Source organism: Solanum dulcamara, chromosome 4, assembly GCF_947179165.1.
Source record: "Solanum dulcamara chromosome 4, daSolDulc1.2, whole genome shotgun sequence".
NCBI lineage: Eukaryota > Viridiplantae > Streptophyta > Magnoliopsida > Solanales > Solanaceae > Solanum > Solanum dulcamara.
Genome location: NC_077240.1, coordinates 32,966,612 through 32,987,042, shown reverse-complemented (window position 1 = coordinate 32,987,042; position 20,431 = coordinate 32,966,612). Strand labels below are relative to the sequence as shown.

Sequence of the window (20,431 nt, the reverse complement as noted above, 5' to 3'; positions counted from 1 at the left end):
ATAAATATTGTAATGTTTCAAAAAAATTCCTCCATTATTAATTTTGCTAATGAATAAGACCATAAATAGAGTGTATTACAAAAGGTAAACAATAAATTAGTTTAAAAAACACTTCTTATTTATAAATTGTTAAAAGGGCATGTGAAGAAAAAATTGAACAAGTGATATTGGACAGAGTGAGTTGTAACGACCCCTCTAGTCATTATGGGGAGGCCAATGGTGAGAAGATTTGGACTAGAAAACTTCTTGTGCATTAACTTAAAAAAATTAGGCTAGGCTAGTCTCAAACGGAATCTGAGTAAGGTGAGGTCTAGGGCAATTCGGGAAAGAATTAGTGTTAATGTCTAAGTGTGAATTAGATTTTCTATTAGCTAAGACATTAAGGAGTTCGTAAGACTTTTTGAAATTGAAATCAGGTAAGTAGAACTCTCGATATCGAACTTGGTGTGAAAGAGTTGTTTTAAAACGTCAAGGTTCGAGGGTGTGTTGCAAAATGAAGACTTTTGGGAAGATCTCTGAGTTTCTGTCTCTGCGCAAGTCGCTATAGCGGGTAGAATCCTGATATGGAGGGCTACGATAGTGGTTGGGAGCCGCTACAGTGGGGTAAGTCACGAATTTATGCAGAAAAGTTCCAAAACTGTTCATTATTCTGCAACTTCGTTTTAGGGAAAAACAAAGGGCAACTTAGGGCAAAAACCACCCGTTTTCCATCGTTTTCTTCGATTAAGGTAAGTTAACTACTCCCTAACTTGTCACTGGATTCTTAAGCCTTAGAATCTAGGGTGGTACTCTTAGGGAGGATTTTTTACTTGAATCAATAATGAGAAAAACCCTGATTTGGGTGGGATGAGTATGAAATTGGCTTAGGGTTAGGATTAAGTTATAATATGAATTTACTTAGGCCATTGATCATTGATTATGCTATTTTTATAATTGTTTTAGCCCAGAACAAGTCGGAGTCATAACAAGGGGAAGGCTCGGGTTCAATAGAGCTTCCAAGGTTTGATTTGATACAAAAGATGGTTATTCATTTGGTTTGATTTGATATAGATGATGGTTAATCATTTTCCAAGTGGTGTGTTGTGCGCATGTTAACTGCTTTATAGTATTACTTGTTGAACGCATGTAAGGAAAACATAAGGGATGAATGTGAAATGACATCATGTTGATAATGTCATGCAGTTAACCTGTTTAATTTACTTGGCTTTAAGGACCAATCATTTTACTGAGATTGACTTTCCAGGAACGAGGAAACATATATTTACTAAGACGATCTTGGAGGACTGTGAACGAGTTGTGTTTTACTTGTCATTTACTTAATTTTCTTAGTCAAGGACCTTGTCCCTTACTCGTGTTAAATTCATACAATGGCCAATGAGAATTTAGTTAATTAATACTCCACCAAATAAACGGGGGTCATATTTCATATTTTACTCTTAAAAGTTACTCTGTTGAAACAATTTTTGTATACCAATTATCTCCAATCACTATTTAGTTTTGATTTTGAAATAATTTGACTTAAGTAACAAATATAGCTGTGAACTAGGAACGAAAGGAAACTTTACTGCATAATTGATCACAAACAACGGCAATGACAGGCCACATTAATTTATTGTAAAGCAAGCATAATATTGGCTTATTATTTAGTACACAAAGAGGAACGAGAGAGGACCCATAATGATAAAACTAGACGAACACATGATCAAGTGAAGTTAACAAACACAACATAGAGAAACGAAAAATAATTATTTCTTCATTTGCAGCAGCGAACTAAACTGCAAATTGAGCTTGACTGAGCATCGCGAAATATCCTTGTCCAGAAGCAGTAAACTTGTCGCAGTGCTTTCCACCTTGATCAAATGCATCATTCGCGCAATCTGAACAAAGCCAACCATCGCTGCAATCACTCTGCACGTAGCATCTTTTCAAGCAAGTTACTATATCACCAACCGGAATTAATTTCTGTTCAATCGCTACGATATCAAGAGACATGTCGCGCGCAGCCATTCCTTGCAGCGACATAGTAACTGCATATCATGAATATAACCAATATTAATAATATATATATACACATTAGTCACTAATATATTATGTAAGAATATGGAAGGTAAGATGATGAACCAGTAGTTGCTGCTAGGACAACAGCAAAGTAAAATGCAAAGTTAACCAAAGGACGTGTTCCAGCCATATTGTGTGATGCTACTTTGATTGGAAAATAGACGAATGGTGAATTTCCTTCTCTCCACCAATGTTCAATTTTATAGCAACACATTAGTACATCTCTTTTCTTTTTTCAATAATAAAATAATATTTTCTGAAGCATTATTTGTTTAAAGAATAAGCAAAGTTGTAAATAAAGAATGAGATAAGGCAAATTGACTATATTAAAAAAAATAAAAAATCTCTGTTTATATGGCTCACATTTTTTTTAGTTCGTACTAAAAAAAATGATACAGTTTATATTTAGTAACAATTTCACTGTAAAATGTTCATTTTATTCTTAATGAAATGATTTATATCCACACAAACATCTATCACTTATTTTAAATAAAAAATTTCAAAAATCTTTCTATTTTTTTCTCTTAAACTTCCTGTCAACTCAAATTATATCATATATATATATATATCAAACTTAAATACCATGTGTTGGCCAGAATCCAATGATATCTTCTACCGACAAGTTTGAGATGAAACCCATGTGTTCCGCCTAAAATAATGTATAAACTATCTCATAACTTATACGTATTAGTTATCCACAAGTTTAAATTTTGTTGATCATTTACAAATTTATAAATAAAAAAAACTATTAAAAATAAAATATAAAAATATAATACTCTCTTCATGTAAAAAAGAATGACATATATTTCTTTTTAGTTTGTTTTAAAAAGAATGATTCCTTTCCTTTTTTGACAACCCGATACATTTGACATAACTTTAATTTAGAATCATAAGATTAAAAAGTGTTTTTTATTTTCTTACACTCCATGCCAAGTCAAATTAAGTCATTATTTTTTAAATGAATGAAATATATAAATAAATATCTTCTAACCATCGATCAAACGACCCCAAAGTAAATTTGTTAAATATAAATTCTGAATAAGTGGATTTAAATAGATCGAATTAATAAATAAATGAATTATTGACTCATCCAAAAGATAGTTAGGATGAAATGAATTAGACTGAAACTGGACTAAAACACTCAATTCTTAATAAGTAATAATTATTTTATTCTCTCTTGTTGCCTTATTTGTTCTTTTGTTTTTTCGCAGTATCTAATTAAATTATATTTTTCTTTATTATGAAAATATACAACATATAAAGTGAAGAAATGTCTTTTTAATAATATTTCTCATTAATTAACTTGGACTACATATTAGCTTAATTTTTTATGGAATGAAATTGAATCAAATTAAATGCTCTCCAGTAATAATTTGGTCCAATAATATTCTCCGTTAATTATTTGATTCAAAAATATCTCTGTTATCAGTATTTTGATTCAAAAATGCCCATACCGTCAATACTTTGATCCTAAAAAATATATTGTTTAGTTTTCTTTTAAAGCACATTATTTTCCTAATAAATTATTAATTTTGAAGAAACATTTTTTTAAAAAGAAAAGAAAAAAATCCCTCTATATAAAAGTGAAAAGTAATCTTTTTTCTTCTTAATCTCCTTTTTATCAATTCAAATAGAATTATCTCATATGTTTTTTTAAATTGATAATATAGGTCATATGTATAAGGTCATAATACTAACCTCGTCATTAATTTTTATTTAGATAATACTTTAAGAAATTCTAATAAAACAGAGATATTCTTATTTCTTAATCTTTTTTGAGCTGAAATATGATAAACATTTGCTAATATATTTTCTGATTTTAAAGTTGATACCAGAAAAGGGATCAACAGCAACGTAACTCAATCAATGATATTTTAAAAATATTTTGTGATTTGAAGCAAATAGCAATGTAATAAATTTTTGTGTTTTTGTGGCATTATGATTATTAGTATATCTTAACTTTGAAATCAATAATCATATCTTTCATTCGAAAAAATATTGAGAAAAAAAAGTATTTTCTATTTTATTAGAAAAACGAATTCCATCGTTACCTAAATAAAAATTGATGATGAATTACTATGATTTTATATATATAAAAAGTAATGATGAGTTATTATGTATTTATTATAAAAGTATATATGTAAAACGAAGAATAACAATATGCTTTTAGAAAAAAGAAATTTTAGATCGATATTTTGAATCAAACTACTAACATAGGATGTTTTTATTCAATTACATATAATTTAAGGATTTTTTTCAATCATTGTGCAATAGAATAATATGACATATAATATAAATCATAAAAAATTAATACATAATATAATACCGGATCTGCTCAAATGATTTGGTCAACTCCGCCCCTTGTATGGTGCAAGCTGACACGGGGGTGTGCTAGCACATGACACAAATGGAAAATGGTGCACTGCAAATCAAAATGTGTTAATTTATAAACTGACAAATTTAATTACATTTTTTCTATTTACTCTTATAACTAATTCTTTTTAAAAGTATAAATATTGTAATGTTTCAAAAAAAATCCTCCATTATTAATTTTGCTAATGAATAAGACCCTAAATAGAGTGTATTAAAAAAGGTAAACAATAAATTAATTAAAAAATACTTCTTATTTATAAATTGTTAAAAGGGCATGTGAAGGAAAAAATGAACAAGTGATATTGAACAGAGTGAGTTGTAACGACCCCTCTAGTCGTTATGGGGAGGCCAATGGTGAGAAGATTTGGACTAGAAAGCTTCTTGTGCATTAACTTAAAAATTTCAGGCTAGGCTAGTCTCAAACGGAATCTGAGTAAGGTGAGGTCTAGGGTAATTCAGGAAAGAATTAGTGTTAATGTCTAAGTGTGAATTAGATTTTTTATTAGCTAAGACATTAAGTAGTTCGTAAGACTTTTTGAAATCTAAATCAGGTAAGTAGAACTCTCGATATCGAACTTGGTGTGAAAGAGTTATTTTAAAACGTCAAGGTTCGAGGGTGTATTGCAAAAGAGAGACTTTTGGGAAGATCTCTGAGTTTCTGTCTCTTCGCAAGCCGTTATAGCGGGTAGAATCCCGGTATGGTGGGGCTACGATAGTGGTTGGGAGCCGCTACAACGGGGTAATTCACGAATTTATGCAGAAAAGTCTCAAAACTGTTCATTATTCTGCAACTTCATTTTTGGGAAAAACAAAGGGCAACTTAGGGCGAAAACCACCCATTTTCCATCGTTTTTTTCGTAAATTAATTGATTAATTTTACGTTTTCATCTCTTTTCCTAAATAACACATAATTAATATTATATTAGTAATATTTTAATTCATATATTAATACGACATCATACAAATAATATATACCATCCCTTCTTAAAATATATATTCATCCGAAAAAGAATAAAAAATAAATAAATAACTAAATAATATATATATATATATATATATATATAAAATATTAAAATCTGCATCCTATTAAATATATATAATATTAAAATCTGCCCATACCCTATATTAAAATATACTATCTACCCATGCTTTGTCCCCTCCCATTTCCCTACATATATATATATATATATATTAATTAACTCTCTACCATGCTTTCTCCCCTCCTTATTTCCATATATATATATATATTAATTAACTATCTATCCATGCATCCCCCCCCCCTCCCCATCAGCCGAATTCAAAAAATAAAAAATAAAAATAAAAAAATAATTTCCACCATATATATATATATATATATATATCCGCCTTTATTTTATTTATTCATCCATCCCGCATTATTTTATTTATTCTCCAATTCTATATTATTTTATATATTTTTGCAGTTCCGCATTATTTTATTCATCCGCCCATTCCGTATTATTTTATATTTCCGCCCGTTCTGCATTATTTTATTAATTTTCCCACTCAGCATTTTTTTTATCATTCACCATCCCCTATTATTTCCCTATATATATCTGAAGCACTCACTCTAAAAAAAGGGCAGCGGACAGGGAGAGGAGAGAAAACGCGGACAGAAACTAAAAAACCTTAGATTATGATTTTGTATTTTTCTAGCAAAAAACTTTAGGATTTTTTTTCTACTACATCCATTCTACTTAAAGAGTAAAGGGTAAAATTTGTGACCAAGCCATCCCCGTTCACTGCCCTGCAATAGGTAATATTTACTCCACGTTCCTCTATTTTTCGTTGTCATTATGGCAAAATATTGTCCTAAAAATGTTATCTTCCTAATTTCTTTACTTTCTTCTTGTTTGCATGAACACTTTGGGAGCAAAAATGGAGTCTTGATTGAATAGCAATCAAAACAAGATGATCTCACTCGGATTCAAATTTACTTACTTATACTTTCACCATTTTGTTGTCTATTATTATTATTATTGTTATTATCGTTATTGTTGCTGTTATTATTATTATCATTATTGTTGTTATTTTTTTTATTTTATTTTTTACCGTTTTATTATTATTATTATTAGTAGTAGTAGTAGTAGTATATTATTATTATTATTATTATTATTATTATTATTATTATTATTATTATTATTATTATTATCACCATCATTATTCGTATATTTTATTTACTGTTACTACTACTACTACTACTATTATTATTATTATTATTATTATTATTATTATTACTATTTTCGTTATTAAAATAGAAGCAGTAGTATGTTTATTTTACTATTAGTGTTAGTATTATTATTATTATTATTATTATTATTATTATTATTATTATTATTATTATTATTGTTGTTGTTATTATTTTTCATTGTTATTATTATCATTATTATTAGTATATTTTATTTACTGTTATTACTATTATTATCAATATTGTTGTTATTATTATTATTATTATTATTATTATTATTATTATTATTATTATTATTATTATTATTATATTAGTAGTATCATATTTTATTACCGTTTTATTATTGTTATCACTATTATTATTAGTATTTTTATTTATTATTATTGTTATTATTATTATTATTATTATTATTATTATTATATTATTATTATTATATTAGTAGTATCATATTTTATTACCGTTTTATTATTGTTATCACTATTATTATTATTAGTATTTTTATTTATTATTATTGTTATTATTATTATTATTTTCGTTATTATTATTAGTAGTAGTATTTTTATTTACTGATATTACTATTATTATTATTATTATTATTATTAACTATTATTATTATTATTTATTTATTATTATTACTACTCTTATTATTATTTTTACCGTTATTATTATTACTATTATTATTATCATTATTATTATTTATTTACTTTTATTATTATTATTGTTATTGTTATTATTATTGTCATTATATATCGTTATTATTATTGTTATTATTAGTAGTAGTATGCTTATTATTGTTATTATTATTATCGTTGTTATTATTATTATTATTATTATTATTATTATTATTATTATTATTATTATCTTTATTATTATTATTGTCATTATTATTATTGTCATTATTATCATTATGATTATTATTATCATCTACTACTACTACTACTACTACTATTATTATTATTATTATTATTTGTAACACCCCTCAAAATTTTTCCCTAAGATTCGGACCCTTTTTGTATTCGGGTAGGGTCGTACTCGAGTATTGTGGAGCATTTGCAGGAGTTAAGACGAGTCCTTGAGAAATTGAGAAGTGCTAGAGGTGATGTTGGGTCACGGGACCCCTAGGACCAAGCTAAGTCCAAAAGATTCGTCGTGGCTAAGTTTTAGGATGAGTTCATATGAGGGGTCGACTTCTAACGATCCTATATTTTGAAAGACGATAATCTGGATGGCCCACGACCCATCAAATTAAAGGTCGTCGAGTCTTCTTTCCAACGCCACCAAAAATGTAATATTTGGAGTTCGGAGTCAAAAGATATGACGATCCTAAGATGAACTAGCACAGTAGAGATTTTCAGGCCTGGGTTATAATTGCTGGAAAACTGGGCTTGGCGCTGCAAGGGCGCGATGCGCCACTATCGCTCCAAGAATGTGCCTCAGTAGTTTGGGCTTTGGCGCGGCGCGCCACTAAAAGGTATGCAGGGTTTTTCAAGCCAATTTCCAGAACCCAGAAAATATTGGTCTTGGCGCTGTAAGGGCGCGACGCGCCACTATCGCGCCAAGAATGTGCCTCAGTAGTTTGGTCCTTGGAGCGGCGCGCCACTACGAGGTGTGCAGGTTTTAGGCGTAATCAGCCTGGCGCTGCAAGGGCGCGATGTGCCACTATCGCGCCAGGTGTATTTTTAGCCTATTTTCAGAACTTTTGAGGAGGGGTAATTTGGGAACTTACCCAAATTATATATGTATCACCCTAGTCCATGTTGAGCTCATATTTTCAGCCCCCCTCTCTCTCTAAAAAGCCCTAGAAGTTTTCTCTCTCTCTCTTCCTCTTCTTCTCCATTTCCAACAAGAAGAGTTCCAAGAGCTTCAAGATTTGAGTCCTCCATTGAAGACCCAACATCAAGGTTTTCTTCAAGCCTTCACTAAGGTATGTAAGTCTATCCAAAACATGGATTGAGTCCACCCATGTGCCCTACTCTTGCTTTGAGGTTAGATGTCCATGAAAATGGAGTTTCTTGGTATGGTTTATGTTTGAATGAGTTTTGTCCTCTATTTATTTGATGCTATATGTGTTGATGTTGTTGAGCTAAGAAGTTCCTAAAACCTTCATTTTAGTATGAGTTGATGGAGATGACTTGTTATTATATTTTGTTGATGTCTTTAGCCATGTAATTATGTTGCTTAAGTCAATTTCCTTAAATGTGTTATTCTACTAGTGTTGTTGAGCTAAAGTCATAGAGTTGTGATGAGTCTTAAGGAGATATCATAAATGCTTACCTAAATGAGGCTTGATTGAGTTAATTGGAGGATAGAATTGACGAGTGGACGAGGTCCTAAATGGAACTTGCCATTATGACTTAATTGAGTTGAAATGAGAATAGAGTTGATGAGTTGGCAATGTCCCACATGAAACTAACCGTGAGGGCTTGTTTGAGATGATTGGAGGGAGTCTTATGAGCATAGAGTCATGGGAGGAGTATCGAGCAACGTGGCGGGCGAGAGTATAGTCCGTACTCGAACCCCAGGAACTACGCCGCCAACGTAGGTAGGGATGGAACCGTTAAAGTCGGATGCTTCCTATGGGATCGAACCGTTAAAGTCGGATGTTTCCCATTTATTTGTCCTGAAATGATAGTACTTGACTAATCGATGGTATCCATGATTAGGGAGGCGTTCATACCCTGGCAAGGTATGGACGGACGTGGCAATAACGTCTGATTGTTGTACTAGCACCGGCTCATAGGTGATGGTTGTCGGATAAGAGAAACTCCTATTTAGGTCTTGATAGTGCTCCGAGTCAGTTGAGTTGAGTGGCTTATGAGTTAGTCCCGTCTAAACTATTCTTGTTAGACTTAGGACACTTGAGTGAGTTGTCATGTATGTATGAGTTGAGACCCTGAGTTGATGTTGATGTTTTCTTGATGTTTGTTTCATCCGGCCATTTTACATACTCGTACATTCCACGTACTGACGCCATTTGGCCTGCATCATTTTATGATGCAGAGACAGGTACTAGAGATCATCAACCGGCGCTTCGTTGAAGATCTACATTCACTCCCAGCTAATTGGTGAGTCCTCCTAGTTTCCGGAGGATCTTGAGCTCCTTGCATAGTTTCGTTTTGTCTTTGTATTTTGATTGTTGGTAGCCATAGGCTTGTCATTGGCACCTTCCAAGCTTTGGTAGAGGCTTCATAGACTAGAGTGTGGGGAGGTTGAACTGTTATTTTGAGGAGTCCTATTATACTTATTTTGTTGAGTTAAACATGTTTGGCCTTCGGCCCCCATATTGTAAATAGCATGTTATAATTGAGCCTTCCTTTGAGCGTATATGACTGAATGATGGAATGATTGAGTTAGGTGGTTCGCTTGAAGGTCAGAAATGGCTTTCAAGTGCCGGTCACGTCTAGGGTACCCTCCCGGGGCGTGACATTACTACTACTACTACTACTACTATTACTATTACTATTATTAGTGTTATTATTATTAGTATTATATGTTAAACTTGTTTGTTTGATTTGAATAGGTTCCCACTTTTGAATGCAATAGCTAACATTTAGAATGAAAAACTTTTCTCACTTAATTACTTAGCCTTATTTTCAAACTCTTAGCAATATTTCTAGTTTAATTATTTAACATAAGTTTGGCCGATAATCGTATTTTAACGAATCTTAAAGGATGCTTAACCCCTTCCCTTTAGGATAACTAAAACCCTTACCTAGAATCATATAAGTTAAGTGGACCACAATTGGAGTTCATTTTAGCATTAAATTAGTTAATTATTTAGGTATCCTAATTTATCTTAAAAAATAATTAGGTGGCGACTCCTTAAAATTTAATAATTTAGGAATCATCAATATGTTGTACACCATTTGACCTCGAATTAAAATGGGGTATAACAGCTTGGCGACTCTGTTGGGGATTAAATCAGGTTCTAACCCATAACAGATTTAGGTTAATGATTAGAATTTTCTCTATATTTTCTTATGTGTATATATATATATATATATATATATTTACATTAAATTTTTGATGATTTACTTATGTGATTATTTATTTTCTATTATTTGATATTAATTGTATGTTTGTAATTATTTTATTGCTTTATGTATTTGAATATTTATAACTACTTTATAAAATTTCATTCCGTTCATACTTCCTCCAATTCTGAGAAATTGACACGTCACACGTACACGTGAGGTGTGTTTTGCGCACCCATACATTATTTTTTTTTCAAAATCCCAAAATTTAGGAGAGTTGGCGTATGCGCGGGGTATTCAGATCTTTTTCCGTGTGACCGCATAGCTTTCTCACTCGAGTTGTCTGCTCGGGAACCTTGTGTCTAGTAAACCCACTCTTAATTCACCTAGAATAGAGCTAAACCAACTCCTTTTAGGACATGCATCATTCAAACTTAGGAGTCTTAATATCCTTGGTATATTAAGTCCCTTAGTCAATTTATCCTAATGTCCAGGTGGGTTCACGACCCCAAGTGACTTTATCATTTGTATGTGCATTATTTGAAAAATAGTTGTGCCAGATTATGGATTATTTGTCTAAATTAATTAAACTTTAAGAGGGAGGGTATTACTAATCCTTTGTGATGCAGATAGCTATGAAGATCACAAGCTTTATCTTGCGGAGATTGAACCATGAGCATGTAAATGGAATGAAGATTCTTAAATGCGATGGAGAATTTTATTATTATTATATTTTGCATGTAATAAAGCTTAATTTTTTGTATTTAATTTTGGTGATAGATTTATTTAATTAATTAAAGAGCAATGGAATGACATATTATGGCATATTTTATTTTCAAATACGCGTTAGGCCTACCTCTGGCATAAAGAGGTCATCTATATATTAGGACGCATCATACTTATGTTATGTGCTTTATAAATATTTGCATGCTTGCTTGCTATGTGACTTATATGAATTTTTTTTGCAACATGAATTTAATTGATTATTACTAACATCATCTTTGTTTTTCTTTTTACAGAAGATAAAATTATTTTTCCTTTATCTATCTCTTTATTTGATTACCTATTATAAATTTTTATGTCATGTTCATAATTTTTTTTTAAAACGTTTTTATGCTTACCGCATTTTTAACGAGTCTAGAGCATCGTTTAAGATCATAATTAGTTTAAGCTCGTGCGAACTCTTAGCGTCCTCAATTAAGACTTTCTTCCTTTAATTTTAATTTGTCATTATCTTAAAATTACTTCCTTTGACCCTTTCAATGCCTGTCCGCAACTTGCTTTTAAATTATTTTTCCTTAGTCTTTTGAAATGGTCTTAATTGTTCATCATTAGGTGTGATTTTTTTGCACGTTGATTCACTACTAATTTTTCTAGTCTCGTGCCAAATTTTACCTTTCTAGATTATTATTATTTTTTCTCTTATCAAATCCCTCTTTTATGGATATACTTTTATTTTTAACAACAAAATATTTTTTTCTTTAGTTCCATATTTTGTAGAAATAATTTAGCACTCAATCTAGTCATGTAGGTTTTGCTTATGCTCTTAAACTCTTCCAATTTATTAATGATCTTCAGGCCATTTGTTGCTTCTTAAATTAGTAGATGTCCAAATCTATTTTGCACAATCTACCAAATTGCACTTGCCGATTAACTCTTTAACTTTTTTTTTCCTTTCATCAAGTTGTTCAAGAAAAACTGTCCAAGTGCAATACTTTGTCAATTTTTCATTCGCTTAATTCAAAATATTTGCGTCTTTCCTATAATGGGTGTTGACACCCAATTTTGACCGACCTATAATTATTTTTTTTGAATCACTATCTTAATAGATAGGCATTTTTTAAAATTATGTTCTTGTATTATATATATATGTATAAAGTTAAATTTTTTTGTTTTTACCAATAATAATAATAATAATAATAATAATAATAATAATAATAAAAATCATATATTTTGGATTTCATAGCTTATAATATTTTTTTATTTTATTTGTTAATATTATTAACATCATTTTTTATCGTTTATGAAAATAACAAGCTTTGTACATTCAAATATTTTTTCACATTATTTAGTATATATTATACGTGAGTGTGTGTTTTCTTTGTATAAATTAATTAAGTTTATTGTGAATTGTAGTTAATACGTATGTCATATCTATTCTAGTATGTATACGATGCATCATATATATATATATATATATATATGAGTATTTTCTTTATATAAAAAATATATTACTTACTAAGTCTATTTTGTTATTTACTCATTCATATTAATATATACGTATTACATCTATTTTAATAGATCTTATGTACATATGTATATAAAAAAATGGGTTATTATTTAAATTTATTATATATATATATATATATATATATATTTTTGTTTATGTTAACATATCTATTTTAGTATGTATTATATACATGTGGCATTTTATATGTATATACGCAAATATTTATATTGTATGTACATACATATTTATTTTATATATATATTATTATAATTTTATAAATTTATGATTTTACTTATTCAACATGTATTTGACAATTAATTAGCTAACATTTTATTTTTTATAACTATTTATAATTATATTCTAATCAAATTTTAATGTAGTCTATTTTTAATCTCAATTTCAATCTCAACCGTAGATTGCATTTGATCGGACGACTCCTATTCGTTCTTATTTTTCACATCCCAAAAATCCTAAACTATCTTATTCTTCCTCTTTCTAAAAAAAAAAAAAAAAAGAGACTTGACTCTCTCTCTCTAAACTCTCAACCTAACTCCCTTTCTCTACTCTTCATATTCTCCAAAGAGAAGAGAAGACACACCCGCCGCCACCCCTATACTCCTCTTGATCTCCCTTTTTTCCTTCTCTTTTCTCTCCTCTCCGGCGAACAACCACCGGACAGCAGCCGCCAACAATTGGCAGCAACCAGCAGCAGCACAACGCCATCAGCAACTCCAACAGCAGCCGCGACGCACAGCTGCAACAGCCACCAACGACCCCTCGCACACACCCACACCTCCGTCTCTCTCCCTTCTTCGACGAGCAGCGCCACAACCAGCAGCAGCCGCTGGTCGTCATCTCCAGCAAACCCGACGAAAAGCATCTTCATAGACAGGGACTTGGTCGAACAAAAGGCTTTGGTTTTGCTCTGCTAAAGACGGATCTTGATAGATCTGTCCAAGTTAGTGTTCTTATCTTTACAAATTCTTACTTTTGATTTTGATTTCGATTTGGTCCGTATGATTTTTATGTATGCTTGTTCCGAGTGAAAATTGTTGTGTTGCAAATGGATTTCTACATTTTTTCTTTAGATTCTTGGTTATGATGATTACTCCTGTCATTGTTAATATCCTGTATGTATTCTTGATTATTGAAGTGGTATGTAAATATTGGGGGTAGCTCGGGTGTTATTCATCAGCTTAGACATATTTGTTTTATTATTATTAGCTTACTTATACATAAATTCTTTGATTGGAGTCTTTGATTTAGAAAGTAATGGTAATAATATGCATAACTGTTTTCTTTTCTTGGTAGAATAAATTTTGTTTTCTTTTGCATAAAAGGTGATTATGGTAAATTCATAGATTGTTATTTGAATTATTTTAGAATTATACAACCACCTTGATATTAATTATTTACAAAAGGTTGGATTTTCATTGATTTTTCTTGTAAAATAGTTGTATGAAAATTACTATTCTAAGTATGATTGATATGCCTTAATTACTTGGTTACTACTTGTGTGCTTGGCTTTGACAATTCTTGCCTTAAAATTTGGTTCTTCCTATTTTTAATGTTTCCTCTTGCCTTGAATATTAGACTGGACAGATTGTTACTTGTTTTATTGTGGTAGATCTCAGTATATGTTAGTGAACATTGATTTTAGGTTTACTTCTACTTATAATTTAATTATTTCTCTAATTAAGTTTGAATCAATTTTTTTACCATTATTGACATTGGGTCCCTTTGACATAACTTTTGATTTTTTGAAACATATTTTGAGTAATTTTAGAAGCAAATCTTGGAAATTTGATAGAATTTGATTTTGTTGACAAATTTTTCAAAAAAAAAAGGAATCCCTTTTGAAATTGGTGGCTACTTTAAGACTTATTTGGCAAAAGTTTGAAAAAAGAGTAAAAGTCTTTTTACTAACTTGTTTCTTGAAATTATTTGATGGATTATAAAAGAGGACCTTTCCTATTGATTTGAGAGAGACAAAAACAGAGAAAGAAAAAAAAAGCGGAAGAAAAACACAAAGAAAAAAAGGAAGAACACACAGAGAGAAAATACAAGAACTCAAAAACAAAAAGAAAAGAAAAGAACACTAAAACTTAGAGAAGCTTTTAACAAAATACTTAATTGTTTTTAAGCTCTTTCTTTTGCCTCTTTGCTAATTCGATTTGTTTGGATCTCGGATATTGCTACCGCTTTTCATTGACATAAAACTCATATTAACTGGTTAGTACTTTCTTTTCCTATTTTATTGTACTGTCTTTACTTTAGGTTCTTACATATTATATCTTATCAAAATAAATACATGAATTATCCAGGTTAGTTTCCATTTTCTTTGATATATTGATTTATTATTTTGAAATGTGTTCTTGTTCTATTTGCTTGCTTTGTTGTAGCAAAATTATATAATCATGATATACCTCTCTATATATTTGTATATTGGTTGTGTTTTCTTTATGATTTAGCGGGGCTTGAACTTCAAAGTTCAAGACACGAGGAGTGCGAAAGTTTAAAATGTCATTATTTCGTTTACATTTTTTGTATTATTTATCCACTTACCTTTTATTTTAGTTTGTAATAATCTTGTAAACTCTACTCTATATAAATAATATACATTTGGGGACTGTCTAAAGGGGGAGGGGAAATCTACGTGCTACTTGCAATTTTTTTTTACTTTGACACAAATTTTATGTGGTTATTTTAATTATTTTTGTTGACTTTCAGATTTTAATTTTAAATGAAATATGTTTACCACACAAATAAATATTGATAAACCCTATACTTTAATTAGTTTATCAATTTTAATATTTTCATAATATTTATATATATTAAACAACATGCCCAACTCTGTATATTTTATTCAAACTATCAATCATTCTATTATTACATATCATGTACATACGCTTTCGATAGATAATTTTCAGCATGTTAATTAAATCATATGTCATGGTTTAAGCTTAATATTTTCAGCATATTAATTGAAACTATACCTACATGACTTTAGCATGTTAATTTTTATAGAAATCATGTTTAAGATTTAATAAGTTTAATAGGGTACTTTAATAGATACAATACCTATATATTTGCTAATAAATATTTTTATAATATTATGTCATATAAAACTATGTTTATAGAATTGAATAATATTGCAAGCATATAAAACCAAGATTTTCACCTTAAGAAATATACATAAATCACGTCTTTAGTACTTAATGAATATTTTTAGTATTTTATAAGAGTTAATTTACGCTTACAAGATTACAAATATTTTTATCATATTGACTCATATAGAAACTACATTTATAGAATTTAATTAATGTTTCAATACATATTTTATTTGGGTGCATTGGCCAATGAAAAAATCTCTCCGTCGGTTTTCGAGGCCTCTCCATTTTAAAAGACGGAAATTTTAATTTAAGTTTATATTATGTATTATATATGCCAAAATATAATAGCGGTCTCATGTTGAGTGTCGATCAGCAGAGGCACCACCTATGACTTGGGCAACCATTTCTGACTGTTTCATGGAGAAGTATATTCCCCGAACCTTGAGGGACAAGAGGAGAGACGAGTTCCTAAATATAGAGCAGGGGAGGATGTCTATTGCCGCTTATGAGGCCAAGTTTCGTGCCTTAGCCAGATATGCTACTCAACTTTTCTTCAGCCCAGAAGAGCGGATTCGCCGCTTTGTGAAGGGATTGAGGTCAGATTTACGGATTCCAGCTTTACAGATTGTTGCTTCAGCAAAATCTTTTTAGGAAGTGGTTGATTTTGTGAAAGCGGTGGAGGGGTTGAAGTCAGATAACTTCACTAAAGAGACAACATTCAAGAAGTTTCGTAAGGAAGGTGAGTTTAGTGGTTCTTACTCTAGAGGACAGAGTTCTGGAGATTATTCGACCCGTCCTATTTAGTCTTCATTGCAGGTTTCAGATGGAGGTCCATTAAAGACTAGTCAGCCCTTTTCTAATTTGGGGGGTTATCTTCAGTCTTCTTCGTCTTCACAAAGACCCATTCTTGACCCTAAGACTTGTTACGGATGTGATGAGCCTGGGCATATCAGAAAATATTGTCCAAGGCAGAGTCAGACTTGGCATACCAGGGTTATAGAGCCCCAGCAGTTAGAGATGGAGCGACGGCTATGGTAGGGGCCGTCATTCTAGAGGACGTAGTGGCCAAGGTTGTGGTGGTCGCCAGTCCAGCCGGGGTGGCGGGAAGGTTGGAACTACTGGAGTACAGTCTGTTGACACCCAATTTTGACCGACCTATAATTACTTTTCGAATTACTATCTTAATAGATAGGCATTCTTTTTTAAAAAAAATATTTCTTTATTAAATAGATACATAAATTTATATTTATCTTTATTCATTAAATCGTATATTTTGATATTCATAATTTATAATATATTTTGCTATTTATTAATATCATAATTATTATCTTTATTATTTTTATTTTTTAAATAACGAGCGTCATACGTTTGAATATTTTAACGTGTATATATATATATATATATATATATATATATTTCTTAACTAAGTTTATTTCATAATTTAATTATTCATATTAATATATACTTATTACATATCTATTTTAATACATCTTGTATACATGCGCATATAAAGTTATTACTTAATTACGTTTATTATATATTTTAGTTAACTATATTGATTATACATCTATTTTAGTACGTATTATATACATACGTACATTATATATATATATATATATACATATATTTACATAGTATATACATAAGTATTTACTTTATATATAAAAAAATTATTAATTTGATAAAGTTTATGATTTTTGCTTATTCAATATACATACTATGTTATTAATTAGATGGCAATCTATTTAATTTTTCCCTCCATTTTTATTTTAAGCATAGTCATTTTTATCCAATTTATTAAATTTCTAATCAATCTACTTTCAATTCAAGCCTAACTGAATTTAATGTGGTCTAATTTTAAATATCAATTTTAATCTCGACTAATCATAATTTTCTTTTTACTATTTTTCTGATGACCTACTTCTAAACCCTAAAAGATTAGGATGATTCTTTTTTCCATCTTCTTCTCAGAAAGAGAAGAAGACGCACGCTCTTCTTTCTCTCAGTTTTCCCACACCTACACGCTATATCCTTCTTCTCTCTCATCGCACTTTCCCCTTTCTCCTATTGTCAGATCTTCCTCTTATCCACCTCCTTCTTCTCCTTTCAATTTCCAGAAAATCCGCCTGCCATCATCGGCGAGATTTCTCCAAGCCGCAACTTTCAGTCAAAGACAAAGAAAGGTAAGATCTGTGAAATCTTTTCTCACCTTCTCCTTGTTGGCCTCATAAATGTCTTTATTTTCAGTTCAAATTCAAATTTTTTAAATCCGGATTTGCCTATAAATAACAAGGCTTTTCACCTCAAAAAGGCAGAAAAAAGAGAACGGATCCGAGAAAAAAAATCACTGTCTTTTATTTTTGGCTTTGAATTCGAGTTTCTAAAGGGAGTTGGAAGTTGGAATCCTTGACAAAAAGCTCCTAATTTGCTGCTCAACACAAGGTAAATCCTTTCCCTATATGAGTTCTTTTTACTCCATGTTCTTTACGTGTTTTATGTAACGTAAATTTATGTTTAAATTGATTCTAATTTGTATTTTTCTTTGTCTCGGTTTCTCTTCCTCTCAATGTATATCTTTATGTTATGCTAGCATGCTTAAATAGTTTGGCGACAGTAGCTATGTCCATAATTATCTCTCTATGTTTAGCTTAGTTCGTTTATGAATGATGTAGAGTTAAAGTCTGATATATGTTTTATTCTAGCCTTAGTATGAATTATGGGTTGTTAGATCATTTGAGTCTGTTACTGTTCATACCTTTTTGCTTGTGAATCAATTGTACAGTCTGTATCTTGAATTTAGAATTGATTTACTATTAAGGCTAAAATAAATATTGCTTATGTGTAGATTTATTTTATTTCTTCAGCTGGTTATATCTGAATATTGTATTTTTTTGTTCTTTCTATTATAGCCAATAAGAATTTGTCCTGTTGTTTTTAACTTTTGCTTGGAATAGTCTGAAAAGCTCTTCATATCGACCATTAAAGACATTGGATGTCTAGTTCGATTTTGTTTGGGTTCGTTTTCACTCTCATCAATACTAGAGTAATGTCGTGTAATGAGGAGATCTAATCTTTGTTCTTACGTTATGTTTTGTAGCTAAGCCTCAACAGTCCTTTAACTATACGATAGAATTAATTTTAGTCTCGATTTTGATTCAACATCTCGCAATATCCTATAAACTTAATGGCTGCATTTCTGGAAAAAGTGATTTTATTTGTTTTTTTTATTTTTTTTGGCTTAATGGTTGTATTTCTTCATAGTTTGTGCAGGAATTCATCTTCCTGTACGTTGGTCGATGATTTAAAGTTGTCTTATTTTATTCAACATCTAAGAAAGTCATTAATTATTCTCTCATTTACTCGTCTTTGGAGTTGGTTTAACTTATTAAAATTGTGCTCCCTTTGGACTGTTAGTTGTTCGCCCTACTAAGATATCTCACCAGGTAATTGATTCTTTCCAATAATATGGCTATGTGTTTTCTAAGTGATTGTTGAAGTGCATTTGATGCATCATGTGGTTTTTTTTTTTGTTTTTTTCGCTTTTAAGACTAATGTAGGATTTATTTTGAATGATCAAGTGTCAAGCAATTATGAATCATAGCTTCATCACATTATAGTTGAGACATGAACATGCCCCGTCTAAACATAGATAGTTAGGACCATTCGAGTCATATTAAAATTTTTTTTGTTATGCCAATTTATTAGCTTCAGTTTGTTATGTTCACCTTCTAGCTAAAATATTTAAGTTAAATAGTTTGGAATGTTGGTTGCGGCAGATATCTGTACGTTAAATACCTTCTGAAGTGTCTTGATGAATATTTAAATATTTAAAAGTCTCTCATCGGATTAATCAAGTTCTGAAAAATAGTAAGTATTTGCCATGTTTAGTTCTAAATTGCAGCATGTTACATTTGGTGTTGTTTTCTCTGCACTTATTAAATTGATTGGTCGCTCGACTCCCTACCTTTTTTTTTTTGGTTTGTTGGTTTTTTTAACTTGTTGCTTTAAGGCTAGTAATGAAGAGTAGTAACTTTGCTCATCAAAAGGTGAAATAAGCTAGCAACCAGTCGCTCTTCTTTGTCCATTAGGTACCTTTCGAGTTGGTATTAGCTTTGCTCGTTGTCCTGCGATGCTCTCACAACGTTTCTCTTAGATCATGAGCATGTATGATTTATAAGTTATTGATTGTTGAGATATCTAGACATAGGATAGAACATGAACAAATTTCTGAATGTGATTGCCTGCTTCTCTGATTTAGACTTCAGTGCACCATTTACTTACTGGAGAAATCTGCACATCTCAGTTTGTACGTAGTTGTTGTCCCATCTTATGAATCAAAATAGATTAAGTTCACTTTAGCTCTACTTAATAGCCAAGTAAAAGGATTAAGATATATTTTCTTCCCTCCATCACTCATATTTCTTCACGAATGATATCTGTTCAAATGTTAATCTACTGCCTGTTCATTTTAATTTCG

The 20,431-nt window shown here is 30.3% G+C and overlaps 1 protein-coding gene across 1 annotated transcript; it reads right to left on the bottom strand.

Annotated features, from left to right (window-relative positions):
• Positions 1 to 1,538: 1,538 nt before the first annotated feature.
• Positions 1,539 to 2,241, bottom strand: LOC129887275 (uncharacterized). The gene is made up of 2 exons (XM_055962308.1): positions 2,122 to 2,241; positions 1,539 to 2,027 (listed from the first exon to the last, which is right to left on the bottom strand). Exons 1-2 carry the CDS (start codon positions 2,186 to 2,188, stop codon positions 1,771 to 1,773), a joined length of 324 nt encoding a protein of 107 aa, XP_055818283.1. The 5' UTR covers positions 2,189 to 2,241; the 3' UTR covers positions 1,539 to 1,770.
• Positions 2,242 to 20,431: the final 18,190 nt, after the last annotated feature.

Coding starts and splice junctions, on each gene's coding strand:
- LOC129887275 (XM_055962308.1), bottom strand. CDS start 2,188: ATGGCTGGAACACGTCCTTTGGTTAACTTTGCATTTTACTTTGCTGTT. Junction 2,028..2,121: donor TGTCCTAGCAGCAACTACTG/GTTCATCATCTT, acceptor CATGATATGCAG/TTACTATGTCGCTGCAAGGA.